The sequence below is a fragment of the Cannabis sativa genome, chromosome 3 (assembly GCF_029168945.1).
Source record: "Cannabis sativa cultivar Pink pepper isolate KNU-18-1 chromosome 3, ASM2916894v1, whole genome shotgun sequence".
Taxonomy (NCBI): domain Eukaryota; kingdom Viridiplantae; phylum Streptophyta; class Magnoliopsida; order Rosales; family Cannabaceae; genus Cannabis; species Cannabis sativa.
Genome location: NC_083603.1, coordinates 5934562 through 5955596, shown reverse-complemented (window position 1 = coordinate 5955596; position 21035 = coordinate 5934562). Strand labels below are relative to the sequence as shown.

The window sequence follows — 21035 nt, the reverse complement described above, 5'->3', positions numbered from 1 at the left end:
AGGTCAGGGTGATACGTACATTTTGGGAACACGGTAGTGCAATTGAGTGGGAGCGCTATCATAAACATGGAATCTATAGCTTCTATCTGGCGAATAGTAAGCAAAGGATGATCTCCTTCGAGCTTGACCAAACGAACATAAATGGTGGAGTACTCATTTCACATTAGCTGAAATATCATTTATACGGGGTCAAGTGTTTTAAGGAATAAATACATTGCAGGGTGTAACGGTAATTTAATCCCTTTACAGTGTAGATCATTCATATAGAGGATCATTGATCACATTAGGATTATAACAATGGATAACTAATGATGTGTCTATATGGTGGAACATATAGAGCATTCTATATACTGAGAGTGCAATTCTAAGTTCTATGCGTGGATTCAACGAAGAATTAATAAGTTAGTGAATTTTAGTGCTAAATTCTTGATCTACTTATTGGAAGCTCGGTTATATAGACCCATGGTCCCCCCACTAGTTGAGATAATATTGCTTGTAAGACTCATGTAATTGGTTTTGATTAATCAATTATAATTCACAAGTTAGACTATGTCTATTTGTGAAATTTTCACTAAGTAAGGGCGAAATTGTAAAGAAAGAGTTTATAGGGGCATATTTGTTAATTATGATACTTTGTATGGTTCAATTAATAAATATGATAAATGACAATATTATTTAATAATTATTTATAGTTATTAAATAGTTAGAATTGGCATTTAAATGATTGAATTAGGAAATTGGCATTTTTGAGAAAATCAGATACAAAAGGTGTTAAAATTGCAAAATTGCAAAGCCCAAGGCCCAATCCATTAAGTGTATGGTCGGCCACCTTTGTAGCTTTTTTAAATGATTTTTTCATTATTTTAATGCCATATAATTCAAATCAAACCCTAGAGGAATGCTATAAATAGATAGTGAAGGCTTCAGGAAAATAACACACTTTTCTTCTGACTTTTTCTATTCAGAAAAACTGAGCCTTCTCTCTCCCTATCTTTAGCTGACCACTCACTCTCTTCTTCCTTAGAATTTCGAAATCCTTAGTGATTTGAGTAGTGCCCACACACATCAAGTGATACCTCAATCATAGTGAGGAAGATCGTGAAGAAAGATCATCAGCAAAGGAGTTTCAGCATCAAAGATTCAGAGAAAGAGATCCAGGTTCAGATATTGATAATGCTCTGCTACAGAAAGGAATCAAGGGCTAGATATCTGAACGGAAGGAGTCATTATATTCCGCTGCACCCAATGTAAGGTTTCTTAAACTTTATATGTGTTTATTTTATCGTTTTAGAAAGTTCATATTTAGGATGTTTATAAACATACTTGTGAGTAGATCTAAGATCCTGGTAAAATAAATTCCAACAACTGGCCTCAGAGCCATGGTAATTGATTTACTTATATGTAATTTGGACTTTAAAACGATTGTTTGTATGTTCTTTGGATGGTATCATGTTGTATTGAGTGTTATTTGATGATTGATTGATGATTGTGAAATTTTCGTGAAAAATAATTGTTATTTCGGTTCTGGCATTATTTTTATTGGATAGTATGGAAAAAATTAAGCAAGTTAGCCTTTTACAGAACTCAATTTGGATTTTATTTGAATTAGTTATGATTTTTTGAAGATTTGACAAAATCGGGAAATTTGTCTTGATAGTTTCGCACGATCGCAGAACTGTCCGTACAGTTTCGAATTTTTTCAATTTTCTTCAATTTTTCATACTTTTTCATGGAATTAACTTCCAATTTTTTGTATGGTTTTGTATATATACTATTACTATTCCTAATTCAATTCTAATTATCATTTTGAATTAATTTAAATTTTTTTTTAATTTAATTCAAGATATTAGTGTAATTTGAATTCGAATAGAATTAGTATTTATCTTTTTGCTTAAAAATCTATCTTATTTTTAAATTTGATTATATTTTTTTTTTAAATTTAAGGTCAGATTTTTTAAGATATTTATAATATCTTTTAAGATATTTAAGATATTTTAAAAAATATCTTTTAAGATATTTATAAAATCTTTTAAGATATTTTAAAATATCTTATCTTTTAAGATATTTTAAAATATCTTATCTTTTAAGATTTTTTTTAAATCTTTTTAAGATATTTTGACCATATTTAAATTTAAAATAAGATATTTATAATCATGTAATTTTAAATAGATATAAGATATTTTGCTAATTTTTTAAATTTTGTTATTTTATTTATTTAAATTACATTTAAAAATTTGAAAAAGATATTTATTTATCTTTTATAATTTTTTATTTAATTTTTATTTATAAAATAACATTTAAAATTTAAAAGTAGTTAGCAAATTTTTTTTTGAAATGATATTTAGGTTGGTTGAAACCTAATTTTTCAAAAATTGTAGGTTTAATTTTAAATTTAAATTTTTTTTTAAAAATTTTTCGAATTTTTCAAATTTTTTTTAAATTTTTCGAAAAATTATTTTTTATTTAATTAATTATTTTCGAAATTAAATATTTAATTTAAAATTAAATAAATCCTACATCCAACTATCCAACTAACCTTGTTGCAGGAGTATGTGTTTTAGCTTATGTGTAAGTTTTTAAAACCTATTATTACTTGATTGCAAATAGCCATGGTTACCTTTTGCCAGATCTAATGATCTGATGGCTCCCTTGGTCAAGATAATAATTTGTAACAGGTAAATTTTACAATCTTCTTTCATCTGTGTATGACCTAGCAACATGATAGGACCCATCCAAAGTGTGCCTGTGTGAGCCTATGTGTTTAATTTTATTATAGATGCATATAGGTTAATGTTGCTAAATAAAATGTCATAGTCATTGATAGATTTTATTTAGGCCCATTTAGTTTTGGGCTTATTCAATTAATAACAGTTGTTCTTATTAAGGTTAAATTCCTCTCTTTTGGGCCTTGTGTGAGAGTTGGGAGCCATAGAAGTGGGTACGACATACTGAACCCAGCACCCCCTCACACAAACCACCCCAATTGTGAAGGCCCATTTGCCTGATTTGAATGACTGTACTAGGTTAATTAAACTAGTTTAACCTAATAAAATTGATTAGCAACATAATTAATTTCATTTATTTTGAAATTAATTTAAGAAAAATATAGTTTAAGGAATTTTATATTCTAAGCTAAACTATATGTATTTTCTTGTATTTAATTAAATATAGAATTATAACCATCTAGATTTTTTCTGGAACTTAATTTAAATTTTTCATTAAATATTCCTATTTAAGTTGATATTTAGTTATCTTCAACTAACCAACTTAAATCTGAATATCTTTTGAATTCAAAATTTCAAAATTAAGTTGAGGAATTTTAGGCATTGGTTATTAAGATTCTTTAGATATTTTTTTTAAGTTAATATCTTTTCAAATATTAACTTAAAATGGAATATTTTCAAATTAAGTGGTTACAACTTAATTTTTGATATTTAATTAAATTTAAATTTGAAAATATTTAAGTTCTAGATTTTTCTAGTACAACTTAAATTAGATATTTTTTCAAATTTTGTGGAAAAGATACTTAGTCAAATAAGATATTTTCTAGATAGTTATTTATAGACTACATATTATTTCTAATATTAAATAGGAAAATATTATAAATTGTGAAATTAATTATTTATTAATTAATTTTGGTACAATTTATTTTAAATATATTTTTTCCTAGTATTAAACTAGAGATTAATAATTAAGCCTTCTCTACACTTAATTATTTATTTCTTGAATTTAATACATTTAATTAATTTGAAAATTAAATATCTAAGTTGATTTTTATCATCATACTTAAATATTTCTTTTTCATGACATTTAATTAAATAGAAAATTATTTTTAGTTGAAATTTATTTTTTTTTTCAACTAAATTTAAATAATTTTCAAAATATATTTTTTCTTTATTTTATTAATCAATTTTCGAAATTGTATTTCTTAAATGCTAGAATTTCGAATTTTATCTTGAAAAATAGATTAAGTTGTAAATTAATTATTTTAATTAATTCTTGGATCAACTTAAATCAATGATTTTTTCATTTATTGATTAATTTAAAATAAATTGAATTAAAGTATATTATTAGAAATAGAATTAATTAGTCAAAGGAAAATCTAGATAGGTGATATTTTTGCTTGAAGTATTTTTCTAGTGTATTTAATTAAATAGAAAATTAATATTTAAGTTGATTTTCATCATCATACTTAAATATTTGAAATTTTTCTTATATATATTTAATTAAATAGGAAAATTATATTTTTTGTTGTAAATTAATTTTATTAATTAATTTTGGGCCAACATTAAATTAGAATAATTTTTCCAGGATTTATTTTTTATTTTAATATGCATTTTTCGAAAATTGTATTCTTATATACTTTAATTTTTCGAAATGCAATATATATTTATAGAAAATTAAATTTGAGTTGTAAATTAATTTAAATTAATTTTGTAACAACTTAAATATTTTTTTCTAAATATTTATTGGAAATTATTACTAAGATGGAAATAATTCATGTTATTTTCATATCCATCTAAGTAAAATTTATAAATATTAAATTAAAATTTATATTTAGAATTTTTCATTCTAAATTGGAAATTTTAAATAAATAAATATATATTTAAAATAAATAGAATAAATAAAGAGAATAAATGAAAATACAACTCTTTTTAAATAATGAGCTTTATTATCAAGAGACATTCGATCTCCATTGTGGGTTTTACACCGCGTTTGTTTTAGTGAGTAATCCTCCCTAATGGAGGAACGTTCATTAGCAATTTCGCACCGTTTAACCTCGCATGATAAGTAGTTTGTAAGTGTTTTGTATGGTATGGATCACCCTAATGGTGGCGACCATACTTGACTTGCAAATTATGAAACAATGGTGGAAGCTCATAAGATAGAATTGCCTTGACTCTCGCCTAAACGGGACAACGCCGAATTCCAATCTTGATCGAATAAAAGGTTGCTAGAATGTTTAACATTTTAGACGAGTGACAACTCTATTCAATGAATGGTAGCTTTGACTCTCGCCTAAACGGGACACTGATATCAGTTTGTTGAAAACCTTGGAAATTATTTAGGATTGTAAGTTTTAGTATTTTCACTTGTCATTCCTACTTGCTATATGCTTATAATTTCTGAATTGTGTATGAATTTATATTGAACCATGTTATTTTCTGTTATTAAGTTGTAGTTTAATTTCGAATCTTCATTGTTGGTCTAACTTGGCTTGTTTATCTAATGAGATAAATCCCTAGTGGATTTTCACCATTAGACATACATAATAGTGTTAGATTTCGAAAGATAAATATTGTACATGCGACATCTAGCTGTTCATCAATTGATGACACCTTAGACTAGTATTTTTACGATATGAAACAAGAAGATTATATAAATAAGATTACTTTGACTTTCGCTAATCGAAGCATCGTTGGATTCTTATTTTAAACGAAATTATCCTAATTCCTCTTAGCTTATTCATTTCGAATTAGCTTTCAAAACATATCATTGGATGAATGGTCTATAAATCATTTCATGTCATTTTATATGACGCATATGATTATAATCCCGAAATTCTATTCCCAATTGATATAAATCCTCAATCTTAGAAATCTCCTACTTGTATGGGCAAATCTGACTTAGAGTTTGTATTAGTAGTGTTGGTCCAAGATAGAATTACTCATTATATTTGGTATAAATTTAAGTCTTTGACTTTAATTTTAGATTCCAAATAGAAATTTTCTTAAATTTCTAATTCCAGAATACAATACAGTTACACTTTCTCAAGTGTTTAATATCCATCTTTTATTAATGGATTAAAACTGTATGGAATGTGAGTTAGGTATTCTGTGACCAGGATCCACTTGAAGTATTCTAAGAACTCTTTGATGTAACTAAACCTATATCATCCAAAGACACTACCACATTTTTTTTAATCTATGGCATTTGTATCTTGTTCATAGTGGTTTTGACAAGATCAATCTCTGCAAAGAGTTAATATGCCTATATCCACTGAAAGTAGTTCATCTCATTCGCAGATGGATGTACATTCAGGGGTGGATATGAGTTTTTCGTTGTATTCTTAAAACGATAACTCTAGATTATACCTTATGCAAAGAAATTTGAAATGTTTGAAAAATTTCATCAATTTCTAGCAATGGTTAAACACCATTAAGGTATGTGGTTAAAGATCTTGCGGGCGATAGGGGTGGAGAAATAGTTAGTAGATATGCAGTTCAAAGATCATTACATTGATTTTTAAATTATATCCAAACTTACCTCCCCAGAAATTTCGAGTTGCATGTTGATGATTAGTTACTAGTCGTTGCCTAATTCCTTCTATGGTAATACAATTTCAGAATGATGTAATGGTTGTATACTTAATGTAAATCATTACTAGATTCATGGATGACCTAATCAAAATCTTAAGAAAAGCTAGAACTGTTAACCATGTTTTCTTAGCTATTCTAAGTGATTAGGGGTGGACCATCCCATTGTCAATAGATAAGAAAGTGTTTGTTCAAACAAATACTACTTTTCTAAGAAAATGACTAAGTCCGAAAAACAAGTAGCAAATAAAGGAGATACTTAATTCTTGATTCCAAAAGTGTTCTATCATCTTATATGACATATGATGATCCCACTGCCTCTGTTGTCTTGTCACAACCGAAGAGATCAATACCATTTAGTTTTCTTAGACATAATTCACGGTACCTTGTCGTAGTGGGAGAGTTTCTAGGAACTCACCTTCTTATGACTTGGGAGACACTAGTGATTAAAATCCATTGTGAGTTTAAACAAGTAATGGATTGTCAAGATAAGAAACTAAGAAGAAAGCCAATAGAACTATGGTTTAATCCATTCACATGGAATGACCTAAAGTTTTCTATTACAAGGACATAAAAGGAAATTTTCGTTAATAAGTCTATTCTATGGACTTAACAAAACTTCCTGTTCCTAGTATTATAGGTTTGAGTTTATCTAAACCTATGGCTTGAGGTATACCTGGTAATTACTTACTCTAATGCAAGCAACTTACTTTAGTAAGATGCTGAAGCATTTTCTTTCTAATGGCAATCTATAGAAGCTTCACAACTTCTTAGGTATAGATTTTATTTATCTAAGGAAAAGTCTTAACTATTCCAGAAAAGATAAAGCCATGAAAGAATTTCTTACATCAACAGTGAGAGGTCTTAGATATGCTTTTGTATGCCTTAGACCAGACACCTGCTGTTGAGTGGGAGTAATGAGTAGGTATCAGATTAATCCAGGAGAAGAACATTGGAAGACAATCAAGTAAATCCTAAGATAAAGAAGAGGAACTATATGTTAGTCTATAAGGGTGTGTTTAAAACTCTTAGACTACACCATATCAGATTTCGAAATTTGCCTATGTGCTAGTAAATCTTTCTGATAAGATGGTGATTACTCTGGGGGTGGAATAGTGATTTTGGAGAAGTGTAAAAACCTATACGAAGTCTCTAGGTCTACCGAGAGATAGGCGAATGTTAAAGTTTGCGGGAAAGTTACTTATTCGGTCTAAGGAAAGTTCTATACATCTTTGGCACCATTCCAAATTGCCTTAAACTACTAGTGTTAATTTCCTGATTAACCAAAAGTAGTTGCCAAAGGTATAGAATCCAGTATCCCAAGAGAGTAAACATATAGAGAGGAATTTCACATTATCAATGATTTTGTGATTAAAGGAAGAGTAATGGTGGAGAAAAGGTTGTGGTTAATTCAACCTTTCAGATCCTATTACGAGGAGTTTACTACTACTACACTTGATTTGTATATCAAGGTGTTGAGATTATTTGAAACGCACTTTTTGTTTTATATTAGTGCAAGTGGGAGTTTGTTGGGTTTTATGCCCTAAATAAAACTCATTTCAATATAATCAGATTTACTTATTAATATAGATCAGAAATAACATTTAATGTTGCATGGTTCACATGATTTATTTCATGATTATATGTACATAATGTATAAATTCATACGAAACCCTTTTCACATACTTGATCCCGTTTATTGTGCCGTCAACACATTGGAAAGTAAACATGACTATGTGAATAAAGTTTCCTAGATTTATCGGACACGGGGTTTTGCGATATGATAATCTACAACAAGAGTTTACGTGTATTTGGAGAACTACTATGTTCTTTCCGAACATTGGTTAAAGTAAAGCTCAGGTTGGATGCATGGAGTATGCATCGGAAGGGACCGATATTGAACTTTGACTTAGATTTAATTAAACTTACAGTAAAATCTATTCAAGTCAATATCGCCTAGTTGATCCTAGATCAAATGATCTTAAACTGTTATGATTAGGCTCAAAATTGAAAGGCTATTCGTGTTCTTTGATTTGTTAGTTAAGCCTACTTTTAGGTCAGGGTGATACGTACATTTTGGGAACACGGTAGTGCAATTGAGTGGGAGCGCTATCATAAACATGGAATCTATAGCTTCTATACCGGCGAATAGTAAGCAAAGGATGATCTCCTTCGAGCTTGACCAAACGAACATAAATGGTGGAGTACTCATTTCACATTAGCTGAAATATCATTTATACGGGGTCAAGTGTTTTAAGGAATAAATACATTGCAGGGTGTAACGGTAATTTAATCCCTTTACAGTGTAGATCATTCATATAGAGGATCATTGATCACATTAGGATTATAACAATGGATAACTAATGATGTGTCTATATGGTGGAACATATAGAGCATTCTATATACTGAGAGTGCAATTCTAAGTTCTATGCGTGGATTCAACGAAGAATTAATAAGTTAGTGAATTTTAGTGCTAAATTCTTGATCTACTTATTGGAAGCTCGGTTATATAGACCCATGGTCCCCCCACTAGTTGAGATAATATTGCTTGTAAGACTCATGTAATTGGTTTTGATTAATCAATTATAATTCACAAGTTAGACTATGTCTATTTGTGAAATTTTCACTAAGTAAGGGCGAAATTGTAAAGAAAGAGTTTATAGGGGCATATTTGTTAATTATGATACTTTGTATGGTTCAATTAATAAATATGATAAATGACAATATTATTTAATAATTATTTATAGTTATTAAATAGTTAGAATTGGCATTTAAATGATTGAATTAGGAAATTGGCATTTTTGAGAAAATCAGATACAAAAGGTGTTAAAATTGCAAAATTGCAAAGCCCAAGGCCCAATCCATTAAGTGTATGGTCGGCCACCTTTGTAGCTTTTTTAAATGATTTTTTCATTATTTTAATGCCATATAATTCAAATCAAACCCTAGAGGAATGCTATAAATAGATAGTGAAGGCTTCAGGAAAATAACACACTTTTCTTCTGACTTTTTCTATTCAGAAAAACTGAGCCTTCTCTCTCCCTATCTTTAGCTGACCACTCACTCTCTTCTTCCTTAGAATTTCGAAATCCTTAGTGATTTGAGTAGTGCCCACACACATCAAGTGATACCTCAATCATAGTGAGGAAGATCGTGAAGAAAGATCATCAGCAAAGGAGTTTCAGCATCAAAGATTCAGAGAAAGAGATCCAGGTTCAGATATTGATAATGCTCTGCTACAGAAAGGAATCAAGGGCTAGATATCTGAACGGAAGGAGTCATTATATTCCGCTGCACCCAATGTAAGGTTTCTTAAACTTTATATGTGTTTATTTTATCGTTTTAGAAAGTTCATATTTAGGATGTTTATAAACATACTTGTGAGTAGATCTAAGATCCTGGTAAAATAAATTCCAACACTCATATGTACATTAATAGTCAAGGTAGAGAATTGTTATATATCCGTATGGCCTAACTAACATTCATAACAATTAAGAGGTAGTTAGTGGTTATTTTAGATGTCAGTTAGTCTCAATAAACTCACAAATGACCCTTATTTGTTAGTTACCTGTCCTTGTTTCTTATTTATAAAAGGGCACTTAGTTTATTTACTTTGTATTGACACAATTACCATATAAATAACAGAGTTTAGACTCAATTCAGAAACTGTATTCGATTGTGTGTGTGAGTGATCATCTCAGAATTCTATTCTTGAGTATGCAATGATACTGAACCGATAGGAACTTGTGCAACATGGGAGTTAGGAAGGGTGTTTTTCCTAAAATAGTTTTTTAATCATTGATGATGGATAGTCAAGATCATATAATCTAGTACAATATATAGTATAATACTTTAAGGTGTGTTTAGTAACACTTTTTTTAACTAAAAAAGTAAAAGTATTTTTAGAAAATATGTTCTATAAAATTGTTTTTTTTTCTTAAATATAATCTATTTGTATTTTTTTAATTAATATTTTGGACCCAACATTCTAGACTTAGGACCCCAGATCTGGACTTGAACCTGGACCATGATCCCAGACCCAGACCCAAACCCACACTTGGACCTTGATCCAGATTCAGATCCAAACTCGGCCCCATATCCCAAACCCAACCCATACCCTGGACCCAACCCTCGGACTCGAACCCTGACCTGGCCACGAACCCCAGCCCCAACCCAAACCCTGTACCTTGCCCTGAGACTCGAACCCGGAGCCAACCGTGGACCTGGGCCCAAACTCAGCCTTGGACCCGAGCCTAGACTTGGCCCTAGACCAGGACCTTGATCCTTGACTTGGATCCAAAGCCGGACCTCAACCTTGGTGCAGACCCTGACCTCAATCTCAGACCCCAGTCTTGACCCCTGACCCTGGAGTTTGGGCTCAACCCTAGATCCGACTCCATTTTTTTTTTCTAAAAAAGTTAAATTAAAAAAAAAATTATATAACACATTTTTTTTTTGTTAAATAAAAATATTATTAAACGCCACGTTTGTTAACCATTGATGAAATAGTTCGGATCACACCCTACTAATAAACCTACACTATTATTACTAGCATAAAGTATGGTGTGACAAAAAAATGTTGATTATAATTGTTTATATAGTAGTTTTATTTACCTTGACAGCTGATTTTGCATCTCCAAAATAAACAGCTTCTCCACCAGAGAGGAGATACAAATCATCAAAAAGATCAAAGAGATAGCCACTTGGTTGGTGAATGGAACAAACAACAATCCTACCATTATGAGCAATGTTTCTAAGTGTACAGACCACAAAGAAGGCAGAAGCACTATCAAGCCCTGTGGTTGGCTCATCAAGAAGCATAATTTGGGGTTGTGTTAAAATCTCCAAACCAATACTTAATCTCTTCTTCTCACCACCACTTATCCCTCTAAAATACCAATTTCCAATCTTATTATCAGCACAATGTTGTAATCCCATTTCTTCTATTGTTTTTTCAACCAAATTTTCTATCTCTTCTTTCCTCATTTTATTTGAAACCCTCAAATGAGCTGAGTAGGTAATAGTTTCTCTCACTGTCAGAGTTCCCAAAAAAACATCCTCTTGAGTGAGATATGACTGAAATATTAATATATAAAATTATATAATTAATTAGGTTATTGTATCAAATTATTTATAGTATTCTTTATATAAAATTATCAATATATGCACATAATTAATTTATGTAGAACTTACAATGCCCCCATGACTTTCATTATTCTCTTTTCCTTTAACATAAATATTGCCAGTCATTTTAACATTTGAGGACAATCTTCCTGTTAAATAGAAATGGATCAAAGAAAGAGATAATATATTTTATAATATATATACACACTTTTACATTATTTGTTTTCGGTATATAAAAAAAATTATAAACTATTTTTTATGACAGTATATGTTATAATTTTACTATAAAAAATAAAAAAAAAATAAAAAGATCTTTATTGACAAATTTTGAGTTATAATATAATTTTTTCGTGACTAAATAAGACTTTTAATCACAACAAAAAATTACTTGTGACTAAAACATAATATTTAAATACAAGTTATTACTAATTTAGTTTTGGTTACAATAAATATTGTGATTAAAAATATATTAATTACAACAAATTGTAATTTTTGTAACTAATACAGTTATAGTCACAGACTAGTAATAACATAGGCATAATGATTTCTAATTAGTCATACCTTTTTACTTTTAATCACAAATTTTATTATAATTAAAAATAAACTTGTTAAATATTAGTAAGAATTGTGTCTATTTTTAATAAATTATAAATAATTTACAATGCAGAAATAGAATTCAAAATGGTGAGCATAATATAGTATCCTATGAATTTCATCATACCACGATATGTATAAATAATTAAAGAGCTATTATATATCAAAAACTCAATAGCTAAAACATGAATAAGCACTAACTAATGAGACTTTAATATATAATGTATAATGAAATATAAAAAAAATAGTAGATATATAGCTAGATACATAAAAAAAATTGTGCCATAAATATATAAATATTTAAGTTTAATTTTCTTAAGTTATTTTTAGAATTTTTGTAAAAATTTGACTGTTAAGTGCTAAGTGAATATATATTCACGTGTTATTTTTTTATTAATATATTTAAATAATTTTTTTTAAAAAAAATAAAAATTTAACGACTTGAACCAATCAAAGATTGTTATGTGGTCATTGACTTGACAGTTAGGTACTTATTACAGAAGTTTCAAAAATTTAAATTAAATATTATTACCGTCAAAAATTAAACTTATTGTAATTAAGAATTAAACTTAAATATTTATACCACAAATTATTCTAAAAAACAAAAATAAAAGATAAATAATATATATATATATGTGTGTGTATGTATGTATGTATTACCAGCAATGGCATCAAGTAGGGTTGATTTGCCAGAACCAGAAGGACCCATGAGAGCCATAATTCGATTGGGTTTGGCATAGCCACAAAGATTGTTTACCAAAACTTGTTTTCTTTTTCTTGATGTCACCACTCTTATATCTTCCCATAACAAATAAGGCCCATCTTCACCTTCACCTTCATCCATCGCTTTCTTTCTCTTATCTGTAGATGTAAATATATATATATATATATATATATATACACACCAAGTGATGAGGTTATATAACTTATATATATATATATATATATATGATGAGTTTAAATTGGTTGAAACAATTCAACCATATTTTCAATAAATATCTATTTATTATAATGTAATTAATATTGCATGGTCTCCCATGTGTACGTACTATGTATAGAAGAGAACTTGATTTAAATAAATGTGATCACAACTTCAACTTGATGAGTTATAATAATGTATTATTATTACATGTACTTCTAATTTAAGAGATATGGGTCGAGTTGCTCATTCGGAGAGAGATATGATATGTTTCAGCTCTCAAATAATAATAATTATTAATAAAAAAATTAGCACACCAACCGTCGCGAAACTGGATTGAATAAATGTCGGTAGAAAATAGTTGAGTATGCTTACTCACAACTATTTGAAAGTATTGTGGCTCACTATAGCTGACGGTTTAGAACAATCGGTAAAAAAATTATTGACAGTTATAAACCGTCACACAAACAAAAATCAAATCTAAGCCCTTATGAACCCAGATCTGAGCCACAATCAAAATCATATAAATCACAAATCTCAAATATTACACAATATAAACACAGATCTACGATATTATACAAATATATATTACACTATAATTATTAAACATTACACAATATATTTAAGCAATACACAAATCAAAGATTTGAAGAGAACGGAGAGAGGATGAGAGAGTGACCTAGCCACTGAGTTTTCCTTGTTCAGACTACTACCCTCGAACTACCTGCAAGAACAAAGAGACAATGAGAGAGAGACCTCGCGACAACGAATGATAGAGAAAGAGACACCACACGATGAAGGAATCAAACGGAGAGAGAGAAAGAGAAAAAGAAAGAGGAGACATTATACCTAGGCTGCACAACCATGATTCAATGAGGATGCATGGGGCTTGGACTGGTGCGAGCGGCGCCACTGTGGTGGGCAAGGACTCCGTCTGGTATGGTCCCGCTCGACTCCATAATGAATGAGAGAGAGAGAGAGAGAGACAGAGTTTGGGGGCATCTCCATCGTGAATGAGAGAAGAGAGATAAATAGTAGGGTGCCTCTGGTTTCATTAATACTTGTCGTAGGGGCTGGTTGGTCAGGATGTGGATGGGATGTGCTTGGAAGTAAGGTCATAGCTTCCTTAACGAATGGACTAGGAAAAAGGCAAGTTTCTCCATAGTGGGATAGCGCAACTCTGCTCCCACAAAACTGCTTGTTGATGTAATATACCGGCTTTTGGATCTTTTTCTCCTCACACACTAATATGACACTTAGTGCATGTTCAGTTACAGTAAGTATAGGTATAACACCTCCCCATGATTGGTTTTGATAATATTAGGGGTTCACCTAGGTGTTTCTTCAACGCCTATAAAACACTTGTTCAAACTCTTTTGTCAATTCAATCTTATTGCTTCCTCGCAATAAGTTAAAGAATGGTAAACATATGTCGGTGGACTTACACACAAACTGGCTGAGTGCAGTTATGCGTCCTCGTCAGGCTTTGGACATCTTTCTTTCTTTTTGAAGAAGGCATGTCAATCAATGTCTTCTTCAAGTGTGCTTCGATATCCTGTTAGTTGACGATAAAGCCAATGAACTTACCTGATGATACTCCAAACGAGCACTTAAGCAGATTCAACTTCATGTTGTATCTTTTCAGCATATAAAAACACTCCTCCAAGTCGTCAACGTGGCTCTTGGAAAGTTTAGAATGAACGAGCATATTATCTACATACACTTCCATGTTGATCCCAATCTGATCCACAAATAGTTTATTTACCAGTCACCAGTATGTAGCACTAGTATTCTTCAACCCAAAGGGCATCACGTTGTAACAATAGAGTCACATGTCAGTAGTGAAGCTCGTGTAATCCTGGTCCGCCACATTCATGGGTATTTGGTTATATTTAGAGTACGCATACATAAAAGTCATGAGTTCATGGCTAGCAGTAGCATCTACTAGTTTTTCAATGCGATGAAGTGGGAAGAATCTTTAGGATATGCCTTGTTTAAATTGGTGAAGTCAATACATGTATGTCACATTCTGTTTGGTTTCAGAATCAATACGGGTTTTGCTACCCATATGGGATAGAAGGTTTCTTGGATGAAATTACTGGCCAAGATCTTGCTCACTTCCTCTTTCAAGGCTACAGATCTGAATTCATCAAGTAACATCCTCTTTTGTCACTTGGCGAGTATGTCCTTGTTTAAGTTTAGTACGTGAGTCATTACATTAGGACTTATACCACCATGTCAAAGTGCACCCATGCGAACACTTCTTGATTATCACAGAGGAACTGGATAAGGGCCTTCTTAATATCTTTATTTAAAAGCTCTTTACGGTTTTGGTTCATTCCTAGGGGTTGAGAACAACCTCCTCAAGCTCCTCGATAGGTCCCAAGTCAACCCGGTCATCACCTTATCTCTTCCATTTCCACTTCATTAACTTCAGACACAAATAACATCTGAGCTCTTGGTTGGGATCGTACCCTCATGGCTATCTCCTTTAACTATCCCCTTCCTGGTAGTAGTTAGAACATTAGGGCTACATGCTTGAAAGATATAATTGCCCCCAACGTATACTATCACAAACTCCATCATTTGGGTGGCTGTCTGTGGTGCCTCCCCCAGTGTCAATGGGAGATGTTTTTGGTGCTCGCTATGCTGTCACTTGTGAACCCAACCAAATTAGTACTGTATAATTGTAAGTTTCTCACACTTAACCCCTTTTCTTCTAGGGTTATTTTGTACAATAGGTTCACGCTATTCTTGTTATCAACCAATATTCTCCTTACCCTCCTATTAGAAATTTGGAATGTTATCGCCAGAGGGTCACTGTGTGGCCTTGGTATGTGGAGGGCATCCTCATGAGAGAATGTTATAGTTTAGTCCTTGTGACAGTCAATAGTCCCGTGATCCGTAAGGGGAAATACCGGGTAAGCTGTACAATCCCACACCGTCTGGGGAAGGTCAAGTGGGATGATTCTGAGACTATATAGGTATGGGACTACACAGTTGAAGAGAACTTAAATGGATTGATTGGTACTACCTATATCAACAAGGTGCATCTTGTTTTTCGGTAGCCCATCTTGAAAGAACTCCACAGTTAAGCGTGCTTGGCCTGGAGCAATTTCAAGGATGGGTGACCTCCTGGGAAGTTTTCCCTGGATGCGTGTGAGTGAGGACAAAGCACGCTGAAAACACTCGTGTTGATCTGTAGGGTCAGTCATCAATCCAGGAAGCAGCCAGAGTGGCGTACTCGTGTATAAGAGCCACTAGTCCGTGGGTGTATGGGCCCAATGGAGGCTTGAAGCGGGGACGTTACAAATGGTATCAGAGCCTTGACCCAGCTGGAAGTGTGGTCGACGAGGACGTCGGACCCCGTAAGGGGGGGGGGGTGATTGTGACAGTCAATAGTCCCGTGATCCGTAAGGGGAAATACCGGGTAAGCTGAGTTGAAGTTTACACAGAAATGGTAAAAAGGTTTTCTCAGCTCAAATGGAGGCTGAGGCAACATATTCAATATATACTCTGTTCAAGGAATACAAACACAAATGAAAGGATGACAAGTGGCCCTAATGTTGGTAAAAGAGAGACCAACTCATAACAGAAAAGGGTACACACGGAAAACACAATAACAAACTCTGATTACAGAATTACAACATTAATCAACTAATGCATAATTAACAGAGACTAATTAATCTATTTTCTTAACACCACCCCTCAAACGAGAGGGTGTAATCTTCACTCCGAGTTTGCACACCAGATACTGAAAACGAGAATGTGACAGGCCCTTTGTCATGCAATCAGCAATTTGATCTGCTGAGGGAACATATATGATCTCCAGAGCTTTGTTTAGAACCTTATCTCTCACATAGTGAATGTCCAATTCGATATGTTTTGTTCGAGCATGGTACACTGGGTTTGAGGCAAGAGCACTTGCACTCAAGTTATCACACCAAGTAATAGGAACAGCAGGCAGTGGAAATTTAATTTCTTTGAGTAGAGATTCGATCCAAGTTATTTCAGCACTTACTTGAGCAAGTGCTCTATACTCCGATTCTGTGCTGGATCTAGAGACAACTCCTTGCTTTTTAGATGACCAAGACACCAAAGTATCACCTAAATACACACAGTAGCCTCCAACAGATCTTCTATCATCTACATTACTAGCCCAATCTGCATCAGAAAAGCCAGTAATGTTCAAACTGTTGCTGCAGCAGATGTGAAGGCCTTGTGTGCTTGTTCCCTTTAAATACCTTAGAATTCTCTTAGCAGCATTCCAGTGAGTAATTGATGGTGACTTAAGGAATTGGCTAAGAGAATTTACAGCATAGCTGATATCTGGTCGAGTGTGGCACAGGTATTGTAAGGCTCCAATGAGGCTCCTGTAAGTTGTTGGATTTTCCATTTCTTTGCCATCAGAAACGGATAGAGACTTTCCAGTTGTGATGGGAGTTGGACTAGGCTTCAGATGAATCATGTTATGCTTTCTCAACAGATCTTCAACATATTTGGTTTGGGTGAGATACATGCCTGTCTCATCTCTGAACACTTCAATACCAAGGAAGTAGTGAAGGTCTCCAAGATCTTTGAGAGTAAAGCATTTGTTGAGTTGCTGAACAAATCTGTCGAGATGAGTATTGTTGTTTCCTGTGACAATGATATCATCCACATATATTAAAACAAGAATGATAACATTGTTGCTGATGTAGAAAAATAGTGATGTATCAGCTTTGGAATTTTGAAACTTCCAAGCAACAAGAGTACTCTTGAGCCTGTCAAACCAGGCTCTTGGAGCTTGTTTGAGACCGTATAAGGATTTGTGCAACTTGCACACATAATCAGATTTTTCAGGATCAACATAACCTTCAGGTTGACACATGTACACATCCTCTTCTAGATTGCCATTCAAGAAGGCATTGTTAATGTCCAATTGCTTGATTTTCCAACCTTTAGAGACAGCAATAGTTAAGATGATTCTTACAGTGGAAGCTTTCACAACTGGACTGAAAGTTTCACCATAGTCTAGGCCTGCCCTTTGATGAAATCCCTTTGCAACCAACCGAGCCTTGAGTCTTTGAAGGGATCCATCTGCATTTCTCTTTTCTCTGTAAACCCATTTACAACCAATTAAGTTGTAATCTTTTGACCAGGGTACCAAGGTCCAAGTCTTGTTCCTTTTAAGTGCAATTACTTCATCATCCATTGCTCTATTCCAACCTTTGTGTTGAAGAGCTTCTGCAACAGTGTTGGGTTCAGTACAAGTTGGTTCCCATTTGGCTTGGCTAATGTAGGTTTTTGGCTTGAAAATTCCTGCCTTTGACCTAGTTGTCATGGGATGTGAAGAGACCAGCTGAGAAGGATGCACATCAGGTAACTGGTTTATTGTTGCTGGTGCAGCAGTATTTTCATTTTCTGGTGCAACATTCTGTACATTGTTTTCTGGTTCCTGGAAGACATTGTACTCAGAGCTGCTGAGCATCTCAGAATCAGTAGCTGGAACAATAAAACCATGATCAAGTGTGTCAAGACTAGTATTTGGTGAATTTGTTTCACTAACCTGTTGTGGTGAAGGCACTGCTGCTGTTGGAGTTGAAGCACTTCGAGACAGTTCTTGATTATTTGTGGTCTGAGCTGTTTGACTGTGTTGTTCGAAATGAACATTAGGAAGTTGAGACCATGACTCATTTTGGATAACAAGATGTTTTTCTGGTGCATATGTGTTCAAGAAACCTGTGTGGAAAGGAAATTCCCTTTCATTGAAGACTACATTCCGAGAAATGTAGACTCGGCCTGTGGTGCTTAAACATTTGTAACCCCTGTAGGATTCATTGTATCCTAAGTTCACACACTTCAGTGAATGAAACTGAAATTTGTGATTTTGGTAGGGTCGTATACACGGGTAGCAAGCAGCACCAAAAGTCTTTATTTGTTTGTAATCAGGTCTCTTACAGAACAAGGTTTCAAAAGGGGTTTTGTCATGTAAAATAGGAGTTGGAAGCCTATTGATTAGATACACAGAAGTTTGAAAAGCATCAACCCAGTACTTTAGAGGCATCTTGGCTTGAGCAAGTAAAGTCAGACCCATTTCAACAATGTGTCTGTGCTTTCTTTCTGCTCTTCCATTTTGAGCTGAAGTGTGAGGGCATGAATGTTGAAAATGAATGCCATTGGTCTTAACTAAATTTTCAAAAACTTGATACTCTCCACCCCAATCACATTTAATACTTTTAATTTTAGTTTCAAACTGATTTTCAGCAAAAGCTTTGAATTCAATGAAAGCATTTAGAGCATCAGATTTGTTCTTTAAAGGATAAAGCCAAGTGTATCTGCTGAAATCATCAATGAAATGTATATAAAACTTAAAATTTGTATTAGATGCAATTGGGGCAGGACCCCACAGATCAGTATGGATTAACTGAAGAACTTTGGAAGCTTTAAAAGATGATAATTTAAATGGCAGGGCATGTGATTTTCCAAGCTGACAAGCTTCACAAAAATTTTCTATTTCATTTTTGGGAATTTTTACATTGTTGGAATCACAAATGAGTTTAAGAACTCTAGTGGATGGATGGCCTAAACGCCTATGCCATATATCCTTCTTGGAAAGCTTAACACTAGCTGTTTGAACAACTTTAGACTTAGACACATTAGAGACACCAGAAAAATACTGTGGCTGTTTTTGTTTGTGAGTTGATTTGTTGCTGAATTGGTAGAGACCATCTCTAAGTGCTCCTTCCAGCAGTACCTTCCTTGTGTGTTTGTCCTTCACAAAACAACAGTTAGGATGAAATTCAACAAATATGTCATTATCATTGGTTAGACTTGACACACTTAACAGATTTTTTGCAATATCAGGAACTAATAGCATGTTATTCAGCAACAGTGACTTTGATTCATTGTTGGTTTGCAAGTTACCATAACCAAAATGTGAGATGTTAAGGCTATTACCATCACCTATAATGAGTTTTTCCTTACCACCATACTCATTCTTCTGCATCATGTTGTTTTCATCTGCAGTAACATGATTGCTAGCTCCACTATCCACGAACCAAGCTTCACTGTCAATGACTTCTGGTGCAGCTGTGTAGGCAGCAGCTCCTCCTTGATTGTTTTTCTGACTGGTTTGGCCCCCTGTTTTTGGATCTGAACCCATATAGGCTTCATCGTATCGATTGTAACATATGGCTGCTGAATGACCATAGCGACCACAGACTTGGCAAGTGGGCTTGGGTCCATTAGATCTGCCTCCACGACCTCTGCCAGAGCCATTTCCACCACCACGATTGTAGTTTCCTCTGCCACTACTTTGATTCTGGTAATTTCCACGACCCCTGTTGTTGCTGTTAGGACGATTTGCAAAGTTTGCATTAGGTGTTGAAGGAGAATGAGACGACTTGTTGCTGCTGTTAAGACTCAAGTTCTGCAGCCTTTCCATCTTGTTATCAAAAGCGAGAAGTATTCCCTGCAATTCCTGCCACGTTGTTGTTTGGCGAGCTTCGATCTGTAGCACAATTGGTAGATACTCAATGTCCAAGCCAGACGTGACATTAGATATTAATTGATTCTCAGGATATGGCTCCCCTGCTAGAGCCAAAGAGTCGGCCCAAGCTTTCTTTTGCTTCAGATAGTCTTCCATGGAGGTTGAGCCTTTGCGTGTAGTCTGAATCAGAGTGCGAGTATCGTCCATCCTGGATTTTGAGTGAGCCCCATACAAATTTTCAAGAGCTTTCCACAATGCTGCTGCAGTTGCACATCCCATAACTTCTGTAGCGATTCCTTCAGTCATTGAGCTGTATAACCAGCCCATTAGAAGCTGGTCACTAACAATCCAGTGTTCGTAATCTGGGTTGACTGTAACACCAAAACCGAGTTCTCCTTCAATGGTAGTAGGAGTTGGAATGAACTCTGGTGGGCAGGGTCGAGTTCCATGCACAAAGCCGTCAAGACGATGACCACGTATCACTGTGGACACCATTGTTTTCCAGAGTACATAGTTCTTCCTATCGAGCTTCAAAGGAAATGGTTGGTTCAATGTATTGAACGGTTGAGTGTAGTTTTGTTGAGAGACATGTACGGAAGGGCTAGCAGCA

At 33.3% G+C, this 21035-nt stretch overlaps 1 protein-coding gene across 4 annotated transcripts in view; it reads right to left on the bottom strand.

Moving 5' to 3' along the window:
• LOC115708972 (ABC transporter G family member 15) overlaps positions 1–21035 on the bottom strand; it is an 85974-nt gene that overhangs the window by 12767 nt on the left and 52172 nt on the right. The window contains exons 1-3 of one of the 4 annotated variants that reach the window (XM_030636993.2): positions 12696–12935; positions 11511–11590; positions 10932–11393 (exon numbers count right to left, since the gene is read on the bottom strand). The exons of the other annotated variants lie outside the window; for them this stretch is intronic. Coding sequence (XP_030492853.2) covers positions 10932–11393; positions 11511–11590; positions 12696–12879 — 726 coding nt within the window. The 5' untranslated portion in view covers positions 12880–12935. Of the gene's footprint in view, positions 1–10931; positions 11394–11510; positions 11591–12695; positions 12936–21035 lie in introns of those variants that run through there. 4 annotated transcript variants of the gene reach the window in all.